The sequence below is a fragment of the Lethenteron reissneri genome, chromosome 12 (assembly GCF_015708825.2).
Source record: "Lethenteron reissneri isolate LAM-NWPU_2019-01 chromosome 12, ASM1570882v1, whole genome shotgun sequence".
NCBI lineage: Eukaryota > Metazoa > Chordata > Hyperoartia > Petromyzontiformes > Petromyzontidae > Lethenteron > Lethenteron reissneri.
The window spans coordinates 8,525,070-8,550,474 of NC_083790.1; the positions used below are offsets into that span (position 1 = coordinate 8,525,070).

The window sequence follows — 25,405 nt, forward strand, 5'->3', positions numbered from 1 at the left end:
TGCTTTTTTTTGTTTGCATTTTTGACTACTTGTGTTGTGGTTATTGCAAACATGATGCCTTGTATAAGGGTGTCAGTTTTGTACCAGTTTAAAAGGGTAAAAACCTACTATTATATTTTGCCACTGGTAAAAGAGATCTCATAGTGTAATTGCTGCTGAATGAAGGCCTCTCCACACGACATTGGTCCAGGGGGTGGTTTGGACCATACTTCACCATGCCAGTCGGTGCACGTTTGTGAAAGGAAGGACCAAGGGCCGGTTCAGGTATCACTCACTGCCGGTGTTCGCCACGGCCGAGAATCAAAGTTCAGGTCGCTGGGTGCATAGGGCAGCACACTTCCACTCCCCCATTCATGACATAATGATTTTTCATCATGGCAAGGCTGTGAACAGGCATACAGCATACACGAGTGTGCGTCATGCATATATAGCAATCAGCTACAACTATGCATACAGTTAGACAACAGTTTTCTTAATTTTCTTAGCATTAAAAAAACCCCTGCTAATTTGAGGATCATTTTTTATCGTGTATTAAATGCGATTACAGTAAACACTGGAATTGTGCAGTTGTTTGTACGTCCGTGATTCGTTTGATTAAAGTCAGATTTTGAACATCAGGAAATTGGATAGTATAAACATAAAAGCATGCTGTGGGGTTGGGAGAGGGGCTGCCGTGATGGCCAGTGCCGATAAGGGAAAGCGAATAGCCTTGGCAAGGGTTCCATCACGCCTACACACAGCACGCTCGTGCACACGCTCGTGCACACGCGCACGTACACGCGCCTACACACAGCACGCTCGTTTACATGCCGCACACGTAATGACCCGTGTGCACAAGACACATCGACCCCTAAACACTTGGGGACACGTACTTTCAGAGGCAAAGGTTGGCTAGGTACGGTGCGAAAGAAGTTCAGCATACGTACGTACACACAGATGTTCACGAATGTACAGGGTGGTCCAGATGTATTGTGACCTCCCCCCCCGCCCCCCCCATTTAATTGACCCCTAACATTTTTTTTCCTTATTTATTTCTGTTGTCCCACCCATTGCTATGCAAAAAATATATGTTACGTTTCAGAGAATTAAATGAAGATCACAAGACATCTGGACCACCCTGTACACGCACACCTACAGACACACGTACGCGTTGACTCGGCGTAGCACCCCGAGCTCGATTATGAAGATGCATCGACACTCATGTAGCATCTCTCGGTGAAGCAAGGTTTAAAAAAAAAATTTTGGCAAGTTTCCCAGAAATCATTCTGTCGCCATTCAAAGTGTCACGCCGAGTGACCCGTTGATTATGAATTTTTCTTTTGGAAGGGGGTGCGGGTCGACGGTGGTGAGTGCTTGATTCAACGAGTCAGTGCTGTCTACTGTGGTGGAGGTGTCCGTTACTTGATTTTGTTATGAGATATGTTGCGGACGGCCATAATTTCCACTCTGAACAAGATTCCACTGAGAAGAATCTTCTCCCACAACCCAACTGCATGTTGACCCATGTTTGTTTTAGGGTAAGGCCACGGAGTAGTTTTCGGCCAAAGTTCTTGTCATTAATTGTCCACCACCCAAGAAGATTGTCATATTTGCAACGATATGAATTATACGTGCAAATTTATTGATCAATTTATGATCAGTAAAGCCCTCTCACCAGCTGCTTAAGACTTTTTCATGACTGCATGCAACATCAACATGGGCTTCAATTACCCCCACCTGGCTGCATCAGCCCTGATCCACACCTCCAGGCAATAGGCGACTGGTAATTTTATCAGTGGCAGACCTGCCCTGACCAGTTGTACCACCATTGGTCAAACATGTCGAGAAAGTTCAGGCCTGTTTTGAGAAAGTGTTCATTAACCCTATGATACATTACTGAATTCAACAACAACAACATATGATATTCCCCTTAAACCGCTTTTGTTTGGTCCAGAGAACATTGTCCGTGATATTATATTGATTTCCACTGCTCTACCAATATTGAATCACTTGTCCTGTTAAGGTGTAATGTTTTGCGGCATGGCAATTTCACTATAGACGCATCAATGCCTTCTGACATTTAGGACATCCAAGCTTAGCATATACAGTAGTTATTTTGTCAATTTCCTGCTGGATGATGATCTCCCCACATTCTGCTGGTTGTTGGAGTTATTTGACCATACATTCACCACGCTGGTTAGTGGGGGTTAGTGAAGGTGGAGAGCATAGGCATTGGAGCATAGAAGCACAGTACAACTATGGAATTTTCTGCACTGCCCTCTGCTGACCACCACGGAGCAAAGCCTTGCAGCTGCCTTGACAACCCACCCAAGCACTACCAAAGCTTAACCCTGCTTGCTTAGCGTCCACCATGTTACAGAACCAATGTTCGGTGATTTTGTGCTAGGCGAGCCAATCATATGCGGTAATCTACAGCCTATATCCTGATGAAATAAGCAGGTTATATCAAGGATCCATAATCACAGTGTGGATTTGTTTTACAGAAATACTCAGACTGCAATACTCTGTGCCCCAAGCTGCACCAACTGTTCATGTCAACCTCTAAGCAGATACTTTGAAATGCATGTTTACATATGAATTGAGAGACGTAGGTAAAACATCAAAATTAATGAAAATAAAATAAAACAAAAAATCACGACGTTTCGGAGGCAACACAAGTCTCCGTCATCAGGTGGGACCGTCACAGCCGAATTAGCTGCATCAAGTGAGGCAATGATTCAAGATGTAATCCCTTATAAGCAAGTTGAAGGGGGGATGAGAGGGGGGGGGAGCTCATCAGAATGTTAGTACAACTCATCGGGAGGGGGGGGGGCGGGGCCAAAAAATTGAACGACGGCTTGGACGCGGTTGCTGCTGCACACGCCAACACAATGGACAGAGAGGGGGAGGGGAGGTCTGATACACATGATAGACAAAAGAACGAAATTGCCCATGTTTATACCAATGCTGGCTGAACAATGAAGAGGGTACTGTTAAAAAAAAACAACTGGGGATGTTAACACTCGGTAAAGTAAAATAGTGCCTGTCAGATAAGATGGTCCAAAAACGTGTAATTAAGTCTTTTTTGCGTGGTTGATAACATCTTTCCAATGATTACTAAGTTTGTACCCATCATCACGGTTGAAATTATGTCTGTGTTTGTATATTTGTATGGCTTCGTGTACAAACCTTTGATGGTAGCCGGGAGGTTTGCAGAGAACCTTGGTCTCGGAAAAGACAATTTCATGAGAGCCCACCGAGTTGTAGCAATGATCGGCAACGGCAGAAGAATCAGTTATTTTATTTTCATTAATTTAGATGTTTTACCTACGTGACTTTACCGAAAAAACCTAAGAATATGATTCCTTGCAGTCACGAAAGCTTCAAATCTAGAATGAATTGAGAGCTTGACATGGACAAATGGACTGGGTTTATGCTTGAGTGCTGGAGTTTTATCATTGCTGTCTTAAATCATTGTGCTCATAAAATGACTTAACCAAGATGATAACGTTCATCGCACACGGTGTCCTGATTGATACATGGCAACAATTTGATCAATTGGGGGGGAAAGACATCAGTAACAACATCAAATTTTGCAATTTGGATGAAATATTTGAACGTTGAACCAATTTGACATTCCAAATCTCTCCGCAAATTACAGAAATATCCAATCAACGGGCTCTGTTTAGTCATTTGGGTTTCGTTTATAGGATGAATGTAAAATAAAGAGCCAAAGTCCTCAACGCCCCATTCCAGATACAGCAGAGCGTTAAATATTTAAATTGCTCGAGGCGGCAACCGCGCACAAGACACGTTTACCTGGAGACATTACGCTAGGAACCTCGCCCTTATTTCAAGGTCCCCTTCCACATAAGCGAGCACTTGTTCACCCTCAAAGAGACGCCGTGTCCTCGCATGCAGCGGTGCCGGTTTCATATTTTCTTGTTTTGGTTTACTCCCATTACCTTCCTGCCAATGTGGCGCTCAGGATGGAGCTCTGGCTGTAAAGAACAACAAGTGTGGTCATGATACGTCTGCAGGTGGCTGATGCCGGCCATAATGAGGCCCTCTGTGGAGATGCCTTACTCAGGGGATGGCTGATACTTTGGATTGAATTCACAGCTCCAGAGGTACAAGCATCAGTTGATATTTAGAGCCGGCCCTATTTTGTCCATGAACGTTTCCTACACGTGTTCATTTGCCTGCAGTAGAATCATATGGTACACTACTGCAGAATGGACACAATTTTGTATATGCAGCGTTCCAAAATGTACGGGTTCTAAAACGTGTTTGACAAGTCATTAAATTCTAGAACGTTTTTTTTCAGTTATTTAAATGTACATCCTGCAGTGCAAGGCAACTTTTTCAGCTTAGCATTCACAAGAGTTCTGAGGTTTCAAAAACCCAGGTTTCTGATGACGGTTACCCTATAGACTGTTGTGTTTGTGAGTGTGTTTGTGTGTGTTTTATGGGGACTAGTAGTCGAGTGATTAACGCGCTGTGCTACGAACCCGGCGATCTGAGTTTAATTCCTGCCCATGGCCAACACCAGTAATGATTATCTGAATCGGTCATGGCCCTCCCCAGTTCGACTCAGCCTCAAATGAGTACCTGGTGCGGTGTGTAAAAATCGTCACTATTGAGACAAAGGCGGCCGGGCGTGGTAGTGGCCACCCACCCCACTCGTGTACCGTTTCGGCCTTCATAAGTGCTCGCTAGCACCACTTGCCTCTTAAGTATGCTAAGGCTATACGGGGGATCTTGGTCTTTGTGTGTGTTCGTATGGTGGTTTGTACACCACACTATGATCCTGGTGACATGAGTTATATCCCTGGCCGTGGCTAACATCAGTGGCAAACGGTGTTTGAATTTGTCTTGGCCCTCTCCTAGGTTGACTCAGCCATAAATAAAGATATGTACTGGTTACAGTGTGTAAACATCAGAACTGGGGACACAAAGGTGGCCGTGCCACCCATGCTGCCATTATTAGGTACTCACTAACAGCATTTCCCCAACAGTCTGTAAGGTAAAACAAGGGTCGTCTTTGTGTATGTAAAGATATACGGATGTGGGAAGTGGCATATTTTAAATTAAATTAAAATATGCTCCAAGGAACATCCAAATATTCACTTTGGATGCAATGCAATACACAGTTTCACTTTCTTGCTGCAGGTCATAAAAGGCTGGCTTCAGAAATATTTTTTCTTTGCCCACTTTTTACTTTATATAACTTTGCACAGGCTTAATACAGCGATCCCTTCAACATGTCTATAAAGAGTCATTGTTCTGAAGGCCATTGCTGTATAAAATCATGTGGCTGGCGTATTAAGTTAGATGTCAAACCTTTAACAATGCTATCACAAGCCACTATCATTGTGTTCCTGCAGTGGGTTATCTGTTGGTGTCTTATGACACTTAGCAAGCCTCTGTGGTGGAATATAGTCCCCTTTATTTTGTTGGCACCCGATAAATATTTGGAGGTGTTTTAAAAAGATCTTGTATCCATCTGCCGTGTGACGTTTTATAATCGCGCATGGCACGCTGCTGATGGGAATGCTGCCGATGGCCGCTCCCTTGCAGTGTCGGCGTACAGCATTACAATTATTCAAATAATTTAGCCATGAATGCCCTCCAAACTGCAATGTGTTGAATGTAAAGCAAATTATCCGCAATGTGTATAAAACTGGCGCTGTGCAGTCGTCCTTTGAGACGTTGCCTAAGTCTATTCTGATTGTATTTTTCTTGCGAGTACGGCGCTTGCAAGAATTAAATCACAATGAAACTTACACAGCATTCGCCAAATTAGATTTGCAATTTCTCGCATGTCTTATTTTTATTATTGTTGCTATTATTGCTACTGCTTTAACAGAGCACGTATTTCAAGTTTAGTGGTTCAGTCTGGTTCTGTTGTCAGTGAAAATGGATGTAGAGTAAATAAATGCGTACTAAACATTTGTAGAGAAGTTTAATTTCAAACGTGGGTGGAGTGTTGGCGCATTGGTTAACGCACTGCGTTATGAACCTGATGACCTGAGTTTGATTCCTGGTCATGAGTAACATTGTTGGTGATTGATATGTGAACTGGTCTTGGATGCCCCCCCCCCCTCCACCAACCAGCACTGGCCAGTGTGGTGAAGTATGACAAAACAATAGCAATCCCCATGACTGCCATGGCATTCGCAAGCCTTCATCCTGCATGGATTGCCAAATTGTTCGTGTTGACTTTCATCTCTTTACTTTATTACGTATGGGTTGAATGTGTGAACCCTTTAATCACCATACATATTCTATGAAATACATTTGTCTTTCGGATAAAGTATAGTCTTGCATTTTTGTTAAATGTTTTCCTTGCTCTCAGTATAAACATTCACACAATACTTGAATTTGAATTTCACCCGGCAGATTCATAGTTATTAGTAATGCAGTTTATTGTAATTGGCCACAAATCACTAATTTTGTTGTGAAGCATTTTCCGTAACACCCTCAACAAATTGACAGTCAGAAGCAAAACTACACACTCCTCAGAAGTTGGCACGCATTTTGAAAGTGTGTTATACTTTCATTCACAAGTATCGCTCCAAAAAGTACGACCAACGCTGCCCTTTGGCATGGTTTGCTTTGACGCGATGACCCATGGCACAATGAACGGTTTTGGCCACCCAACGCCTTGAAGAGGGCCTTTGAAGAAATTCTTGTTGCGTCCCACGAATTGATTCCGATTACTTAGATGGCCTCTGTGACACGTACCTTTTTATGGGGCCACGAGGTGAGTTAAGGCCAGGAATTATAGGGTCTCAGGGCCATTAGAGAATCAATCCCAAACATGAGTGCATTGAAGCAGCAACGCGACTTTGTCACAGACCCTCAGTCGATCACTGTTTAAGTTAGAGCCTTAACAGAGGGAAACTGGTGAAATTCATAAGGTTTGTAGCTTAAGCATAATGAATTTCATGAATATTTTTAAATATGCAAGCATCCTAAATATGTGCATTTTTTGTTTAGCGTTTTTTTATGAGGGAATTCAAATTAGAAATCAGGTTTGTAGTTAAAAATTAATGATCAGTATCTTAGTAGGAGTACAGAATTTTAAGACATAATTTTTTGACTACATGAATTTACTTTACAACCCTGTTCGTTCTCTCTACTGCTTTGAAATGAGTTTCCTCCTCGCCTCTACACTGAGTAAAAGCAGTAATGTCCATTAATTAACATAGTAACAAAAACCCTACCATTTATCGAAAAATGTCTCAAATTAACTTCATGTAAATAATGAAAAGACCACGACAAGTAGAAAGCAACCAATAGAAAAGGCAATTTGAATTTAACGTGGATCAATAACCCACCGAACATGATTCCGGAATCACAGCACTCCCTCTTTCACCCTGAACATGCACAAACCAGAGAGGAAAATACCCTAAACAGTGCCCCACATTCAGTCATCATCATAATCACCACCACCACCATCGTTTGTTATTATTCCGTGCCTCCCATGCATTCAATGTTAGGGTGGGTGGAAGAAATGGGTATTTGAGATAATTACTTCAGTAAGGAAAGTGATTTCAGCACCATATACAGTACCACGTTCAAAAACAATACAGCCGCACCGCAACCGCGCGCACAAAAAGCCGATGCGCCGTTAATTGCCGCTTTCCCTCGTCTATTGCCAATTCAAACAAAACATGACCCCAGATGGTGAGCGTCGATGTGAGACCGCCCCTTGTCACCCTGCGTTGCAGATGTTGACGTCCTGCAGCGGCTGGGCCTCCCGAACGCGCGGAGCTCCTCGCCAGGCTCCCACCACGCCGAGCTGTCGGCTTCGGCCGTGTCCCGCGGCGTCATCCCGTCGCGCTCGGGCCTCATCTTCACTCGCGGCGCCCACGTGGAGGCGCCGGCGGACTCCGTGCTGCCCCGCACTGTCGGGGCCAGCCTGGCGCTGGTGGCCAGCGTGCGGTCGCACCGCGTCAACAACGCTTTCCTCTTCGCCGTCAAGAGCCGGCGCAAGAAGCTGCAGCTGGGCCTGCAGTTCATCCCAGGCAAGGTGATCATCTACGTGGGCAATAAAAAGGCCGTGGACTTCGAGTACGACGTGCACGACGGCCGCTGGCACAACTTCGCCGTGGACATCGGCGACAGGGAGATATCCTTCTTCACAGCCTGCGGGCGAGAGCGCTCCGTCAAGAGGCTGATCTTCCGCAAGCCGGAGAAGTTCGAGGCGGATGCCGTGTTCTTCCTGGCGAAGATGAACCGCAAGGCGGTTCCGTTCGAGGGCAGCATCTGCCAGCTGGACATACTCCCGGTGGCGGAGGCGGCCGCCAATTACTGCAGCTACATCAGGAAGCAGTGCTGGCACGGCGACGTTTACCGGCAGCGTGCGCCGCAGCCGCCCTCCCCTGACCGAAGCTCTGCGCCCCGGCCGCTGGCAGCTCCTCCCGTCGTCGATCGCGACTCTTCCTCGTCAGCGGGGGCGAGGTCGTCTCAGGAAGATCTGGACGAAAACCACACTGAGCAGGTCTCGCCCGTCACCCCTTTGACTCCGCACGTTTTCGCAACGCAGCGCAGCGCCGCCGAGCGGGGCGGCTCCCTCTGGACGGCCCACGTGGACGAGTTGCCGCTCGACTCCATGGGCACCGCGACCACGGAGAGAATTCAGACGACGCTGCATCCTCCGGACGGCGACGCCGCCCCCGGCGTCGCCTTCGGCGAACCCCGGCACACGACCGCCAGCCAGGGGCACGGAACGAGCCGAGGCCCTTCGGATAACACCACCGAGGAGAACGACAAGCGGAGGAGGAAGGTCGCCGCCAAGAACAAGGAGACCCTCGCCACCATCAGGCAAAGCAGGAGGAAGACGGAGGGCCTCGCTTCTCGCCGTAAGCCCGACAGGCGGCCCAGGCCCGACCTCCTCGACCAACAGCTGGAGGGTCGACCCAGGGGGCTTGGACGGAAAGGGGGCGATGGGTCCGAGGGGTACGAGGAGGCCGGCAGGGACAACCTGACGCTGCTGTACGAGTGGGAGGACCTCATCTCTGGCGGCACGGGGGACGTCGAGGGCTACGTCGATGTGCATGATCCGGAGGGCGTCGTGGAGCTAGAGGTTCTGCCGGAGCTGCGAGGCCCCAGGGGAGACCCCGGCCCTTTGGTACGCGGCTTTCTTCTTTGCATCATCGATGCCTAAAGGAAAACGCAAACTAAAACACAAAGAGCTCTTTTCTTCTAATTATGTGCCGTGCTTAGGCTTTGTCTGTCGGTTGTCTGACGTGAGCTTCATGCGATTGTTCATCACATATAGAAATGCTGAAGTGTCCTGTTCAATGCGCGTTATTGTGGTTCCCAAGTGATGCCGTGGTGAAGCCACTCCCATACATTTAAATACAGTGTCAACACAGGCAGGGATGGCACTTGAGTGATATGATGGTGTGCCTGACTGTAAATTTGAAAGTATTTTTTCTTGTTAACAAACTCTGCCAACTCAATATCTGGACAGCTCTGGACATGCCACCTGGATACGTACCTAAAAGAGCTGTTTGTTCTTGTGTTTACAATTTCTTTAGGTTTGAGAGCAGTTTATGTTTGATACAACGTGGATGTGTTGTTTTTTACACAAACAATTTTATTTTACAAATCAAAAGAGGTGTGCTTGCACTCATGACTGCCTTCTCAGCAGCAGCCGCAATCGTTCCCACTCATTTGGCGTCTGCCATCCAGGACCCTTTTGCTCGGCTCACTGCTGTTCTGGGCCATATCCACGTCCACACTGCAGACCTTAATACGCCTGGTTCACCACTTGAAACAGCCTTTTTCTTGGCCTGCCTCTCGGTCTCCGGCCTGGTGCTTCCATAGGCGATCGCCTTTCTTGCGATGTAGTTCTCCCGCTCATCACAAGGACATGTCCCCCTCCAGCCATCAGTCCGACTTTGCTTCAGCTCGCCTGAAGGTGGCTTCCTCATCTCTTCATTTCCAAGCCGATCCAGGCTTGTGTTTTTTGTGTGGATGTTATTCGATGTTAATTTCACCTCAGATTCGCACGGTTGGGTACGTATGGTGTGCGAAATAAGTTCACGAAGTTCAAAGTTGAATATATATTTTTGAATATTCTTAATTACCAAACAAAACACTTTTACTGTATATTGAAATGTTTTGGCAGGTGCGATGATGAGTGAATTTCGACTGTGCTGAGTGGTACACAGCTCCAACTCGAAGCATTAAAGTGCAGCTAGTGCATTAAAAGCCCCACGGGGCTTTCGCCTATGTGTGGGGGAGTTAGTCTGATCACGAATATAGGGCTGGGAATGTGAAGGCATCTTGTAATAAACAATAATTATTACATCCCTTTTACACTCCACTGCTGGATGAAGGGCCTCTCCATGCATTTGTCCATCATGGGGGTTGTTGGACCATACTTGGCAATGCTGGTCAATGTGGGTTGAGGAAGTTGGGGGGCGGGGGTCCATGACGAGTTTAGATATCACTCACTTCTGATGTCAGCCATATATGTATGTATGTTGTTTCGCACCGTACATAGACAACCATTCTATGTACGGCGCGAATTAAGGTGGGGGGCAAAGACAACAAACTAAACACGAAAAGCAGTTAAAATAAAAGGGTTTCTCAAGAAATGAATATTCTTTGAATGAATAAACATGAGCACAATACTTGAAAAATAGTAAATAATTCTTTGCACGCACGTTTTGATACATGCATTCTGAGCATAACAATACATTTACAATCTCTGAACAGATGCATTGGCAACACGAATAATGGTTGTGGACCTTTTTAAATTACTCAGAAACATCACTACTTCGAGCCCGTACCAGAAAATGTAATCTCTCGCCTGGGCCTGTGAACCATGGGAACACGATAACGGACAAAGTGTGAATTAGCAAGTGAGAGAGAGAGACAGAGAGATAGAGAGCAGAGAGGGACGCGGTGCAAGGGAGATTATTGGCACCTTCTGGCATTGGATTGTGCAGCTGATAGGGAGACGCTTTGGCCCCTCGCCCAGTAAAGTAATTCCGTAAACTTTTGACCCGAGCCGCCTGCCAGCAGGACATGTCGCTCCCTGTACGTTCGGCCCCACCGGTGATGCCACGCACCCCACAACATCTCGCCGTTGTTCAACCCGACGGCTTCATCAACCACCCCTCTTTGTTTCATTTGCCACTCGACACTGGGACAACGCCAGAGAGTGGCGTTAATTGACTTGATGGACCGAATCAAAATGCGGTTGACCTGTTTGCGTTGCGATTTTTGTTGTTGCTATCCGTTCTGGTGATTTGTTTTCTTCGTCTTTTGTTTTAAAAAAAAAAGCTGAGGATGCCGGGAACAATTTAAGTTGACTTGTTTTAAGTGCTTGGCCAAAACGGCTCTGGAGGGGGGAGGGGGATGTGCGCGCTATGCAAACATTACCTCATTGATTCCTTAGCGTGCATGCGTGCGTGTGTGTGCGTGTGGCCGTCCGGGCGGTGACAGGGAGGGTGAGCTGGTCATTCGCGTGCCTCCCATGGGTCAGGGATGCCAATTTGATGCCTCCCAAATTGCGAACGAAGCGGACGCAGAATGGCAGCTCCGTCGGTCACTGGTCGTGAGGTCACCTCGTTCTGTAAGGATGTTGGTTTGAGCGCTGTGTTCAAATCGTGACTTCTACACGGCCCAATGGTGATGCTGCAGCCGCTGCTGCTCCCATGTAAATTCGTGTCCGGTCGGACGCATTTTTTTTTTTTAGCAATGGGAACTCATCTTCTTGGTTCTTTCGGTAAAGTCACGTAGAAGGGAAATAATCAAATAATAAAAATAAAACATAATAAAATAATTCTCACGACGTTTCGGCTGCTTGCGTTGTGGCCGAAACGTCGTGAGAATTATTTTACTATGTTTTATTTTTATTATTTTAGTATTTCCCTTCTACGTGACTTTACCGAAAGAACCAAGAAGATGAATCCCTGCAGTCACGAAAGCTTTAAATCGAAATTTAATGGGAACTCTTTCACACAGAGTCGCTCTCAATACAGCAGCGGCACTCGTGCGGCTTGGGTTGTCGCGTGGCAGCTGAGAGGGCCTCACTTTAAACACAATCCACGCAGGAAACTAAACAAATACCAAAATAGGTCTGGGATGACGTACAGCGTCAACGATCCATTAACGCTCACCGCAACATATGTATATGTTTACCTGTTTCGAGGAAATCTGTGAAATATTGCAAAACACTGTACAACAGTTTACCGTCGTATGACATGCCGTTTTCTTGATGTTCTACTGAATGGCACGAATGAGCACAGTCCAGTTCGGTTGGTAGGACTGTATATGCTCTGTAGGTAATTTAATAGTATTATGGTCAAAGCGCTTAACACTGAGCAAGTTTGTCAATAGCTTTATCCTGAAAGTGATCCACTTATTTTTTTATGAGGCATATGAATCACGCTTAAATGACTTAATTCACAAGATCCAGAAATTTAGTGCCAATCTCACGACCCAAGTGCTGAATCTGAACATATACAGCGTTATAAACTGTGTTGTACTGCACTAAAAATGCAACTCAAATTCAAAGCGGTTTCCGTGCTGACGCGAACATGGGAAGGTGTTCGTCCCTCCTGTTGGCAAGTTTCCAGGCCTGTGGTGTAAAATTCCACATTCCTATGGCAGAGGTTTATCTATCCTGAGGACAAAAACTGATGGCTTTCCACAAAGTGGTGTCTGATTTACTGACCACGAGAGGATGAAAGTTTGAGTTCACCTCCGCCAGCATTAGGAAACACAACCTTCTGGTTCCAGTCTGTTTAACGCGTAGGCTTTCGCGACCAATATCATCCATAATAGAGTTTTTTTGGGGGTTAGATCATGTAAATGCATGCCTATAAAGGGCAGCATACTTCAATACGGATTACCGTTTGTAGGGCTATTTTAATACACAATAAACAGGAAGGACGAGATCAAAGGGCTCGCATTATGCACAGAAGCGTGGTCACCACATCTACGCCTCTATATAAGAAACGAAACAGTTAGACTTCTCCACAACCCTGGCTGTCGCCTGATGAAGCTAGCTGTAATTACTGCTGAAACGTCGTACTCAGTTTGTAAATGTTGTGGCTTGGCTCTCCAACACACCGGTTAGTGCTGTACTAGTGACGAATTGGCATGTTCTGTTTACGTGACAAACCTTACTAGCTGGCTGTGTCGGGTGGTGACGGGTTTTAACGACACATTTATATATTTACGCGATCTAACCAAAAAAAACCTCTATTATGATTCCAGCCTGCACACTGTATAACCACTGCGTCAACACGATCACGTGGAATACATGTTTATAATTAATACATTAATATGGTATATCTATACCTGGTTGGATGACGTATTAGGGAGCACAGGTGGTGCATCTGCCAGTCATCTCAGTCAGCCAACCCATGGCACCTGGGTCTGTCCCGTGACCTCCTGCCAGTGGGCCTTTGACTCTCCACGTGGCCTCAAAGCGCACCTTGCCTGGCACACACGCTGTGGTGACGTCACTGCCACTTAGTGGCGAGTAGTGGCTGTTGTTGTACGGACATTAATGCACTCTCAAGTCTGGATAAAAGATAATGTGGTTACGAGTCGATCACCGTATATTATGTACGCTTACTTTGTGTACATGGCAGTTTACATGTCAAGGCGACCGTATTATAATGTGCGACTTATCCGTTCCCCACTGTGCACCTCGTGTGTAAGAACACAATTCCAGTGGTGGCTGTGGCCTTATGCAACTGCATAGGAATGACCGAAACTCATTCCACTGCGATATCTGATGACGTATCTAACTTCCAAGCGAGTTTAATCGTTTTGGCCTTGTGGTCTTTGGGCATCTGTGCACAACAGATGATCGCCAGATTTTAAACGCGTGTGCGATTGAAAGATATAAAACCTGGCCGAACGTCAGCGATTTTTGAAAGGGAATGTTTTTACATAGGTGCGTGGTGCAGCGAGTGAATATATTTCTCGATTTAAAGCTTTCGTGACTGCAGGGATTCATCTTCTTGGTTCTTTCGGTAAAGTCACGTAGAAGGGAAGTAATAAAATAATAAAAATAAAACATAATAAAATAATATAATAATATAATAAAATAATATAATATTATTGTATTATGTTTTATTTTATTATATGATATTATTTTATTATGTTTTATTTTTATTATTTTATTACTTCCCTTCTACGTGACTTTACCGAAAGAACCAAGAAGATGAATATATTTCGCTCATGGGGGCACTGATTTCAAGATAGCCGTGCATGGAGCAGCTTGACAGCTCAACCATTTAGGACAATTCTTGTTAAAATACGATGGACACCTCAGTTAGGCTATTTGCAAAGCCAATTAACGAATACATTATTTAAATGGTCAAATATGAATGTGAACATTGTTCAATGCTCTCTGCCGTTAATATTTTTGTTAAATGTTATTACGACCCAATCACTGTGAATTGCGAGCGACGCCGCTGTACCTTGTACGTTAGACAAGCTGTGGCATGGCCAGTGCTTGGATGGGTGCCCACCGGTGCAGGCCAGGTGGTGCTGAGAGGTGCCACGAGGTCAAAGTTCAGCCATGGGTGTGATCCAGAAATAGATTTGGGCCACTCACTGGATCGAGTCTGTCTGCAGATTGAAGCTATCTGTGCATAGCTTCAAGCATTATCCCCAAGTCTGGCCTTTCTCCAGGTTCTCTGGTTTACTTTCATATGCCAAACACTTAGAAATGGATTTGGCCAAACATCCCAATGCAGAACTCTCTTATCGATGTATTTCAAAACTCCGTGGGATTATTTGCATGTCCTATGTAAATTATTGGCATCACTATTGCTATTATATACTCTACAAACGTGTGTGTAAATGTTTTCACGTAACACACGCATACCAAAACCTCACATTAACAATGTAGCCAGTTAACGAAGAGGCACTGGATTTTTTTCAAACTTTTTTTTCTTCCCCCAGGGTGCCTAACCTACAGAAAGAGAGAGAGGTGCTTAATCGGCTGGTTTGTTTTGTCAACCCGAGTGGTGGCAAAAATGCCTCGCCAAATGCCGCGCGTTTTTTGTTCTTGTTCCTTCTTCCCTGCGACACCGAGCGATGCAATATCGCAATGTGGGTAGGGGGGATTGGGGGGGGGGGTGGCCGTGAGGAAAACCCTGCGGAGGGAAACGATGTCTGAAAACCGCGCGGGAAGGAATCGCCGGGCTGCCGCGGCCGCTGTTGCTGCCACAGCTCGCGGCGGCAAGAGCGAGAGACTTCAAACGGCAAAAGAGTTTACGAGAGAGCAGGGGGGTGCGTTTCGGCGTCCATTCCTGCGGGGCGGATAGCGTGCGCGCCGCGGTTTTTTTTTCCTTCTTTCTGGTCGTTTGAGAGAGAGAAAAAAACGAGGATTGACCGATGCCAGATAGCGAGAATTAGTCGTGCGTCTCATACGTCTGGAAAGGCAACTGTTTCCCATCAACAAATCAAGGTTGGGGCTACAAAATAAATATGAAGTACTGGACGTTTGTACTTGACGTACACGTGGGGTGTTTATCAATCTACTGCTGGATGAGGGTCTCTCCACACCGGCCAGGTCGTCAGGGTTATTCGACTTCACTACTCGGATCGGTGTGGGTTGTGAAGGGAGGGAGCGTAGGGACAGGATCATAGAAGTACAGGACAAAAATAGTTTTTTCTCCGCCGCAGTCTGCTGCCCCATCATATTGCTCTGCAGACGCCTATAATGCCTGTCATGTGGCCAGGAATTGAACTCGACGGGTTAACTACTGCACCCCACTCGAGCGATTACACCTATTAAGTTCACATTGTGAACAAATGATAGGTCAACGAAGTGGCTTAACATCACGTGCAGATTTATAGCAGTCGAATACTCTGAACGCACGTTGAGAAGTTTGTCATTCTGCCCTTCGCTGATCACTACATTTCTCCAGAGCAGCTGGTCATACCTGCTATGCGTGGTGGTAACGCATCCATACACTATCCAGGCTCAATCCTGCTCACATTCCTGATGAGTTTGTCACATACGTTATGTAAATATTAATTATCTAAGAGAAGGCCTCTTTCTAAGAGAAAGCTGCAAACCAGGCATATCACAGATGAATGCTCAATACAACTCGCATATACTGGTGGAGCAAGCATATAACTCCACTCAGCCATCACCCCAGATGCTGTGGAATGACTTACGAAATTAAACATACAATTGTAGCCTCTTACTTTCTTCAAACTCTGTACGAAAGACGAATATGAAACATGTTATAATCACCAATGTGGTAATGCTGGTGTTGATGACATGCAGCAATCATCTGATATTCATGGACACCATCACATAACCATACTGGTGCACGAATGCTGGGTTGTCGACTGTTCATTCAGCAGAATAATTCGTTTATCAATATAATCTTCAGAAATATTTTCTGGTTTTCAGCACTGAGAGGCAAAGCATAGCGAGCACGAACTTAACCCTATCGCTGTTTACATATATTTTGCACCACCTTCACAGCCGTTCATTCACTCACTCGTTTATCATTTCATTCATCTGAGATGTTTTGCCGCTTTGCACAACTGAGTTCCAACACATGGCCATGAACGTGGCTGTACCGCCACGGGAGCCAGCGTTGCCTTATCGATGCAGCCTTCTCGATCCAGCGACATGCTGTGAATTCTCTGCACATAGTAAAATTGCCAAACATAATTCAGAGAGGGCATTTTATATTCTTTTGTTCACGGTTTGTCCTTCCATTAAATCAGCCAAATGTATCTTGGCTTCAGAATTGGAATATACGTCAAAGGTCAAGGATAGAGCCTCGCCATGCCGTACGGGTCGTGCGTGTTATTCGACCATACTTCAGCACGCTAGTCAGCGCGGGCTGTGAAGGCTGGCAACATAAACGTGAGAGCATAGAATCACAGTACTGTACAACAATATATAATTGCTCCACTACCCTATCCTGCCCACCACATAGCACAGCTTCTGAGCTTTCTATATCAACCTGGCATACAGATTAGTAATGTTTCCAAGAGATGGTCAGACCAGAGGTCACAAACGGGTTTTGATTCCTTACCCGTACCCGTACCCGGCCGCACCAGGGTCGCAAACGGCTACCCGTACCCGGCCGGGTACGGGTAGCCGGGTATCGGGTAGGGTACAGGTATCGGGTACCCGGTTGCGAACTCTGGGTCAGACTCTACTCTGCTTAGATTCTGAGATCTGATGCGATCGGACACATTCGGGGTGATTTGGTCATTGTCAGATTCGGTCAGTTGAACTCAGTGCGCTCTGTTTCGCTCCCTCTTGCTTACGGCACGAAATGCGTGCGTTGATAACGACCGCTACGATCTTGGATTCGCAACCGTCCCAGGGTTTGAGCGTGCTCACGATTTGAGCCGGGCTCATGATTAATAGCGATGGCCGAGTTGCCTGCCAGCCACGAGCACCACCATGAGTCACCCGCACTCAAAAGGCCGCACGAGTGTCGGCGCTGCTGCTGCTGCCGCCGCTGCCGCTCCTGCTGCTGCTGCCTCTATGGAGGCACGTTGACAGGCATGGCATGTTGACACGTTCTGTCCTCAAGATAAGATTTTTTATTCATTAATTATGCGAGTTGAAGGCACGGCTATAAATATTCCCATGCACGAAACCGTGACCTACAGCTTGCGAGTTGGCGGTCGTCTGTATTGTGTCTTGAAATAGTTCAGAGGCGCTTGTCATCCCTGATTTACATTTTGTACCAAAGCGTCTTTCTTGCGTATAATGTTTCTTCTTCTTCTCTCGTTTTGTTCATTTAAAGTTGGATAGTTGTACTCTTTGGGCCTAAGGGGCATGCATGAAATCTTACAATAATCACAAGTATGCATGCAGCCGTTTTGTCAATCCACTGCTGGATGAGAGCCACCACACTCTGTGCGAGTAGTGGGGTGGGGTTATTTTACCATACTTCACCACTCGAGTTGAGCGTGGGTTGTGAAGGCAGAGAGCAAAGATGTGGGGGGCGTATAAGTGGAGTAAAACAATGGATTTAGTTGCACTACCCTCTCTGCTGCCCGCCACATAGCCCCGGAGCCTATAACAACCTGTTTGCCCGTGATCTCCTATCCAAGCGCTATCCAGGCTCAAACCTGCTTAGATTCCAAGGTCCGATAAGATCGAGCGCATTCCAGGTGTGATGTGGTTAACTGCACCACAATCATACGGCATCTTGTGATGGAACCCTTTTTAAAGTATGCATACAATTTTTATTTTATACATTTCAAAAGCAAAGACAAAAAAGGCAATTCATTTCCACAGACTGTTCATCTGTTATACATGTGTAGCATTATCAGCATTTTAACAATTTATTTCGCCACATTTAGACACGCATTTCAAATCCGTGCACCGATATAACAGTTCCAAAAGTAATTATTGAAATAAATCCACTAATCTGCGCCGTAATTTAATTTAAAATAGTATTAATGTTAGCACGTGTCTACATTCACAGCAGCGTTGGCGCTATGCAAGTGCTTGTGGCCTGTATTAATATCAGTTGGCTTCATTGTTTAGACTGTGAACAACGTCCACTCAGTGTGACGTCGCCCACCCACCGCCATCTCGAGTGACTATTTGGGAAAATATGCCCTGCTTGGCTTGGCCCAGCACGGCATGATCATTTTTCCCATCCCAACAGCTGACAATAGCCACATTTTGGAAGACCCGTAACTGTTTGCTGCTGCCGTGCAAAGCCTGAGGGCACCGTGCACGCTGAGCAAAAAACTGACATGGGTCCGGCGGTGTGTGGACTCACGTCCATTCCTGTATCGCAGGCTATTCGTGGGGGTGCAGGGTAGGGGAGGGCGGTGTCGCGGTTACCGCGATGCGCTACGAACCCGGCGACTCGAGTTTCAAGTTTCATTTATTACGTATAGCCCTGTGAGCCATTCGGCTCTTGAATCGGGTGCAACCAGCAACAAACAAAAAAAACATGAACAAGAAAACATCTTAAAGTGACTATGTGCAAGCAGAAAATCCAAGAAAAAGACCCGAGTTCTATTCCCGCTGACGGCTAATACCAGTGACGATTATCTGAACTGGTCCTGGGCCTTCCCGAAAGTCGACTCAGATGAGTAGCTGGTGCAGCATGTAAACATAGCCTCTGTTGAGACAAAAGCGGCCGGGCGTGGTGGTGGCTACCCCACCCCCACGTCTACCATGCCAGCCGTCATAGAGTATCTTCTTGGTTCTTACGGTAAAGTCACGTAGAAGGGAAATAATAAAATAACGTAGAAGGGAAATAATAAAAGAATAAAAATAACACGTAATTAAAATATTTTATTATGTTTTATTTTTATTAATTCATTATTCCCCTTCTACGTGACTTTACCGAATGAACCAAGAAGATGAATCCCTGCAGTCACGAAAGAAGCTTTAAATCGAAAAGTCATGAAGTCTGTAAAGGCTATACGGGGGAACTTTGCCTTTGATAGGGGGGCACCATGGTCGCAGTGAAGTGAGTTTGACCATCCTGCCTTTTGGCTGGCAGTGTGAACTGTGTTTTGAGTTATATATCACTGGGCTTTGTTCCTTGGGTGTACGACATCTCTTTCAAAGTTTTCCGATGAAAATGTTGCGGCTTAAAATGGCAAATAAGGCTTACAACTTGAAGAATAACATGATGGATGAATTTATTTTTTTACAAGAGGCAATCGTTGATTTTTTTCCCTACAATATAAATCGAAACGTTAATTCGTATGGCGATCACAAAAATGAATTCTCAGCGATGCATTCATAGAAATTGAGTAACGCTTCTGAGTGAGGCTTTCAGGGTCGACAGCAGTACGCTGTGCATCCTGTGAGAATGACTAAGCCAAGGGAAAGTACTGACCGAATACAAACAAGCAACCTAATCTGTAAAAAACATTACAGACACAGCGAGACATAAATGAGCCCAAAATTCATCAATCTTAATACTTAAGGTGTATGAGCTGCTGTTGATTAAATTGCGTTAAGAATGCGCATTGCTTGCAGATAAACGTCCTTGGTATTAATTTCAACGTATCGCCTTAAGGAGGGCTTTAAACAATTTCGAAAGGATTATGGTGTCATTTTATGAACCGCAATGTTCTGAGCACCTGTTATTGTTGTGTACGCTTCATCAGAACAGCTGCTGGAGCGCTTTCACATCACCGCACCTATGACATTTGAACGCGCCCGCGCCTGGCGCTTATCTCCGCGACGCCGGCCACGCGCATCGCGTACCTGCATTCGCACAAGCGCCACGCTGGTGCCGCAAAATGAATGACTACAATGTGTGTTTTGTGATGCTCTATTTTCAGGGTCCTCCAGGTCCCCCTGGATCTCCTGGCCCCCCTGGGAGAAGAGGCCCACGGGTAAGTAGCTCGCTCAGACGCTCACGCGTGCGTGCGTGCGTGCGTGCACACACACACGCACGCATCCAAACATCCCTCGTTTGGCCCAAAGACTTCCAGGCCACATGCTGTTAGCGAGCAACTAATAGGACCGCCAGTGATACTGCAGGGTCATGTGACAAGCACCGCGCTCCCTTGGTTGCATTTGTCTCTCGATTTAAAGCTTTCGTGACTGCAGGGATTCATATTCTTGGTTCTTTTGGTAAAGTCACGTAGAAGGGAAATAATAAAATAACACAACCGCCACTTTTTTCAAAAAAATTATTGCTGTGGTTTTCACACCTGATGATGATTGCTTGTGTTGCAATCGAAATGTCGTGAGAATTTTATAGTTTTATTTTTATTATTTTATTATTTCCCTTCTACGTGACTTTACCGAAAGAACCAAGAATATGCATTTGTTTCCTCGGCGCTGATGCTCATTCACTGCATCAAGTACTCATTGTGGGCTACGTTGACTCGAGGCAGGTTTAAATTCCACTTGCCATGAATGTTGTGCAAACCTGAAATTGTACTCTGGGTCCAGGCATGGTAGCACAGTACGTATACAGGCCACTATGAAAGAGCTGTCCACAAAGACAACGATCCAACGTTGAGCCTTATAGACTCTTGAGGCATGTGCTGTTAGTGAGTACCTATTACGGCCACCATAGTTCCTGAGGGAGTGGTATGGCCAGCACTATGGCCAGCAGTTCTAGCTTGCTGACGTTCATATATCACACCAGGTGCGCATTTAAGGCTGAGTTTACCCGGTGGAAGCCCAGGATGAGTGTGACCAGGAATCAAACTCAAACAGCAGTGTTCGTTACTCCGTACGCTAACCGCCGAGCCACCACTATCCGCACACAAAATGACAAAGTTCCCCCAAGAAGTGTGCGGCTGTTGGGGCAAGTGCTGTTAGCAAACTCTTATGAAGACGCACACACACGTATGCATTCACACATATGGACACTGCTGTCAGGCATAGTGGGTGGTTTGTCGCAGCAGGTACAGCCGCGCTGTAGGGTCGTGGTTCTCAACCTTTGTGGGTGGCTACTGCTGTAATCCCCTTGTTGAATTTTTATTCAACCGAGTAGCCAACCCCCCCCCCCCCCCCCCCCCCCCCCCGCTTTCCTGACTCAACATGGTTCTGAGAAACAAATGTATGAATAATGAACGTCAATGTTTTAACCAATTTATCATTTTGTGAGGTTATCCTCACTAGCTAAGTAACTGCAAGTGTAACGTAATTCATTCGCACTCGCTGGTTACTCTTGAGTTTAGAAAGGTCTTTTATAACCAGTTTATAAAGGTATTTTATAATGTTCTAGATTACCATATGGATTTAAAATGTATCGTAGTTATTTTATATTTGCAGATTCATACATGATGATTTACCAATGACAGTCATGTATGGTATAATTTCACACATTTATAAATCACCTCACGTGCCCCGTGGGACATTGCCACGTGACCCCCGTGACCCTTGGTTGAAAACCACTGCTGTGATGTGACCCGGGTGGCAGTCAGTGGGTCAACGTGGTCGACTGTGGCGCATGAGGCCATTGGTGCTACACCACCTTGCACGCTTTGCACCGTGTTATCCTCCACGCCGGTGGTATTGTAATAGGTCAGTCAATGTGTTGTTCAGCCTTTCAATTGTCCTCCTGTAGGTGGGCGTGTGTGCAGTCACTTCTACTTGCGGTTACTAACCAAAATTTACACAAACCCAGACGATGGATATGGATTCAATGTATGATGACGCCATTGGAACTTGTGATCTGAATCTGGCCTGGACCTCGCCTAGATTGACTTGGCCTTTAAAAGAGGAACGGGGTCAATGTAAGCGGGGGGACGGGGGGGGGGGCAATGGTGGCTGGGCGTGGTGCTGGCCCCAGCACTGATCTTGTCAGCCTTAATCGAGTGCCACCACCATAGCAGCACATGTCCCAACGGCGTTTCTGTGCCAAGAATTGGAGTTTTTTTGCATTTGTGTCTAGTGTTTTTTTACTTAACTCATCAAATTGCTGTTTCAATGATTTTGTACGTAAAATAGCATTTAAATATTCATGGCATTTTACTGATCCCAACATAATTTAACGCGCGCAAACTCTAGACGTTTTTCAACGTTCAGTGTCCAATCGGCAGCGTCCCAGGCTTGCTGAAACCAATGCTTTGGTGAATTTGCCAATGTTCAATGGCAAGGGCCCTTTCTGTTTAAAATGGGTCACAGTTTAACGTGAAACTATACAATATATAACACGAAATATTACATAACACAAAATAATAGTTGAGCGTTGTTGTGGAGAATACACTTAACGAAATAAATAAGCATAAATTATGCCTGCTTTCCATATTTATCTCTTCAGATTTAAAAAAACATACTATTGTTTTACACGTGAAAAGGAAGTTGTATGTCTGCTTTTTTATTATTTTCCCCACAATGACTCATTTCTTTTACGTGTTACACAAAATAACAGGTTTAATTTTTACACTAAGTCTGGCAGAAATAGATTAAGAAAAATATACGAGGTATGGTTTGGATTTCTTATTTAGAATTAACTGAAAATAAAATAGAACATATTGGTTGGCTTTGTTATATGAACTGTGAGGATTGAACGCAGATATTCAAGCAAAAACAAGAGTAATACTTTTTGTAACCAAAAGAAATGTTCTGTTAGACCACATGATGGTGAGACCAGACATTGTGGTCTGCTGTCTGCTGTGTGTGTGGCATCATGATAATGACATGAAAATCTGCAAACAATCATATGCAAGCATTCGTGATCACTAAAGTTTGTTTTTATAATCCTATGTAACTTTGAATTCACATTTTTGGAGCTTTGTTTAAAGAAAACACAACCCCCCCCAAAAAATAATAATTCCATTTTCTTTTAGCTCCACTCCTAGATTATACGTCCCTTGCCATTCAAGTTGCAAGATTTGTTAACAAGAAAAAAACCCTTTAAAGTCATGTTCGTGAGCATTCTAGTTACATCTCTGCAATGCTATACCTATACTTGTCATTACATCACTTGGGTGCCCTCACCTAGAGCACTGAGTGATTTATATTAACGAAGCTTTGCACTCGTGCAACACAACCCCAGTCATCTTCTTGGTTCTTTCGGTAAAGTCACGTAGAAGGGAAATAATAAAATAATAAAAATTAAACATAATAAAATAATTCTCACGACGTTTCGGCCACAACGCAAGCAGCTGTCCTCAGGTGAAGAACAGGGCTGTCGGGGAGACAGCGTCTGAATGAAACACCACCAGGCTTGGAGCGTATATTTAAGCTGGGTTGGAGGGGGAAGAGCGCCTTGACGAAATAATTTGCATATCAAGAGAAATTTAGCATATTTATGGGAAATGCAGATATGGGATTAGTCATTACTTGTGGAACGCATTATTTGTATTATTTTATTATTTCCCTTCTACGTGACTTTACCAAAAGAACCAAGAAGATGAATCCCTGCAGTCACGAAAGCTTTAAATCGAAATACAATCCCAGTCCTCAGCCTAGATGTGTATACGTCTTCTTTCGTTTCCTCTTGTGCATATCTCACGTAAACTTTCATTTTGCACATGGGTTTTATTCTGTGCAGTCATTGGTAAATGGCCACGTTCTCCAGTGTTTGCGCAGTCATTTCATCGGACCTCGGTAGCCGTGCAGGATTGAACCTCGTTAATACTTGGAATTTACTCTTGGTTTTTTCGGTAAAGTCACGTAGGTAAAAAATGAAATTAAAATTAATAAAAATTAAATAATAAATATCACAACGTTTCGGAGGCAACACAAGTCTCCATTATCAGGTGGGACCGTCACAGATAAATTTGCTGTATCACTTGATACAGCTAAATTTTCTGTATCACTTGATACAGCTAAATTTTCTGTATCACTTGATACAGCTAAATTTTCTGTATCACTTGATACAGCAAATTTAGCTGTGATGGTCCCACCTGATAACGGAGACTTGTGTTGCCTCCGAAACGTTGTGATTTGTATTATGTTATTTTTATTAATTTTAATTTCATTTTTTACCTACGTGACTTTACCGAAAAAACTCAAGAGTATGAATCCTTGCAGTCACGAAAGCTTCAAATCTAGAAATACTTGGAATGCAAAGCAGGCGTCGGCTCAGCGCTGACATGGATACAGCGTTAGCCCCCGAGGACACCCGGCCACCTCGCACTTAAAAGTTATGATGACTTGAGATGGCCACGTGGCCCGAGGGTCAAAACACTGACCAAGTACCGCTGACGTCCCTTCTGTTGCAGGCAGCAACCCACAATTAAAGCAGCTTTTCAAGTGTCGTGAGTTTGTGTCTGCGTATCTATGCACGTCGAACTTCTTTCGCACCGCACGTAGCCAACCGTGCTGAATCAGAGGTGTGGGGGAAGGACAACAACCTGAGCACAGAAAGCAGCAGTTCTAAAGACAAGGGCCTCATCCTCATCACCAGTGGCTGCACGCATTTAAAAAAAAATATTCCTTACTTCGTTTGGATAAATTGCAACTTTGAGAAGTGAAACATTGAGTTTGTTTGGTGTGCGACAAATACTTTCTTCAGGGTTTTAAAATGGTGTGCCGCTAAAATGTGCATAAAATTGGTCTTTTGAGGTGCTTTAACATTTGTTATTTGACTTCATCTTCAGGCGTCATTCTCTAACACAGCGTGATGCACTGCTAGCTGTGAAAGTTCCAATGGGAATTAAATTATACCTAGTAGAGTGCAATCATCATATATTTGCTAAGAAACCGAGAAAAAGAAAACAATTAAAAATTATGAACAAAAATTCGTGTCAATCACGCTTTAGGTGAATTGTTACAGACACTTCTACACAGAGATGGTATTTATACACACTCTATAATTAGGAACCTTGTAATATATAGATGGGCTGGATCACATTGTGTCTATATCTGGACTCCAAAATGGGCTGAGGGTGGAAGTAATTAATTCGTGGAAAGTTAAACAGAACCTCGCAAAAGTCGGTTTGAATGTCACTGGAGCAACCAGCAGGAAAATTTATGAGCGACGCAAAATAGAAAAAGAAC

General features: G+C 45.0%; 1 protein-coding gene across 4 annotated transcripts in view; it reads left to right on the forward strand.

Annotated features, from left to right (window-relative positions):
* Positions 1–25,405, forward strand: part of COL24A1 (collagen type XXIV alpha 1 chain) — a 159,907-nt gene that overhangs the window by 31,324 nt on the left and 103,178 nt on the right. For all 4 annotated transcript variants that reach the window (XM_061550648.1, XM_061550651.1, XM_061550649.1 and 1 more), the window contains 2 exons: positions 7,716–9,118; positions 20,278–20,331. In XM_061550648.1, the coding sequence (XP_061406632.1) occupies positions 7,716–9,118; positions 20,278–20,331 (1,457 nt within the window). The remainder of the gene's footprint in view (positions 1–7,715; positions 9,119–20,277; positions 20,332–25,405) is intronic.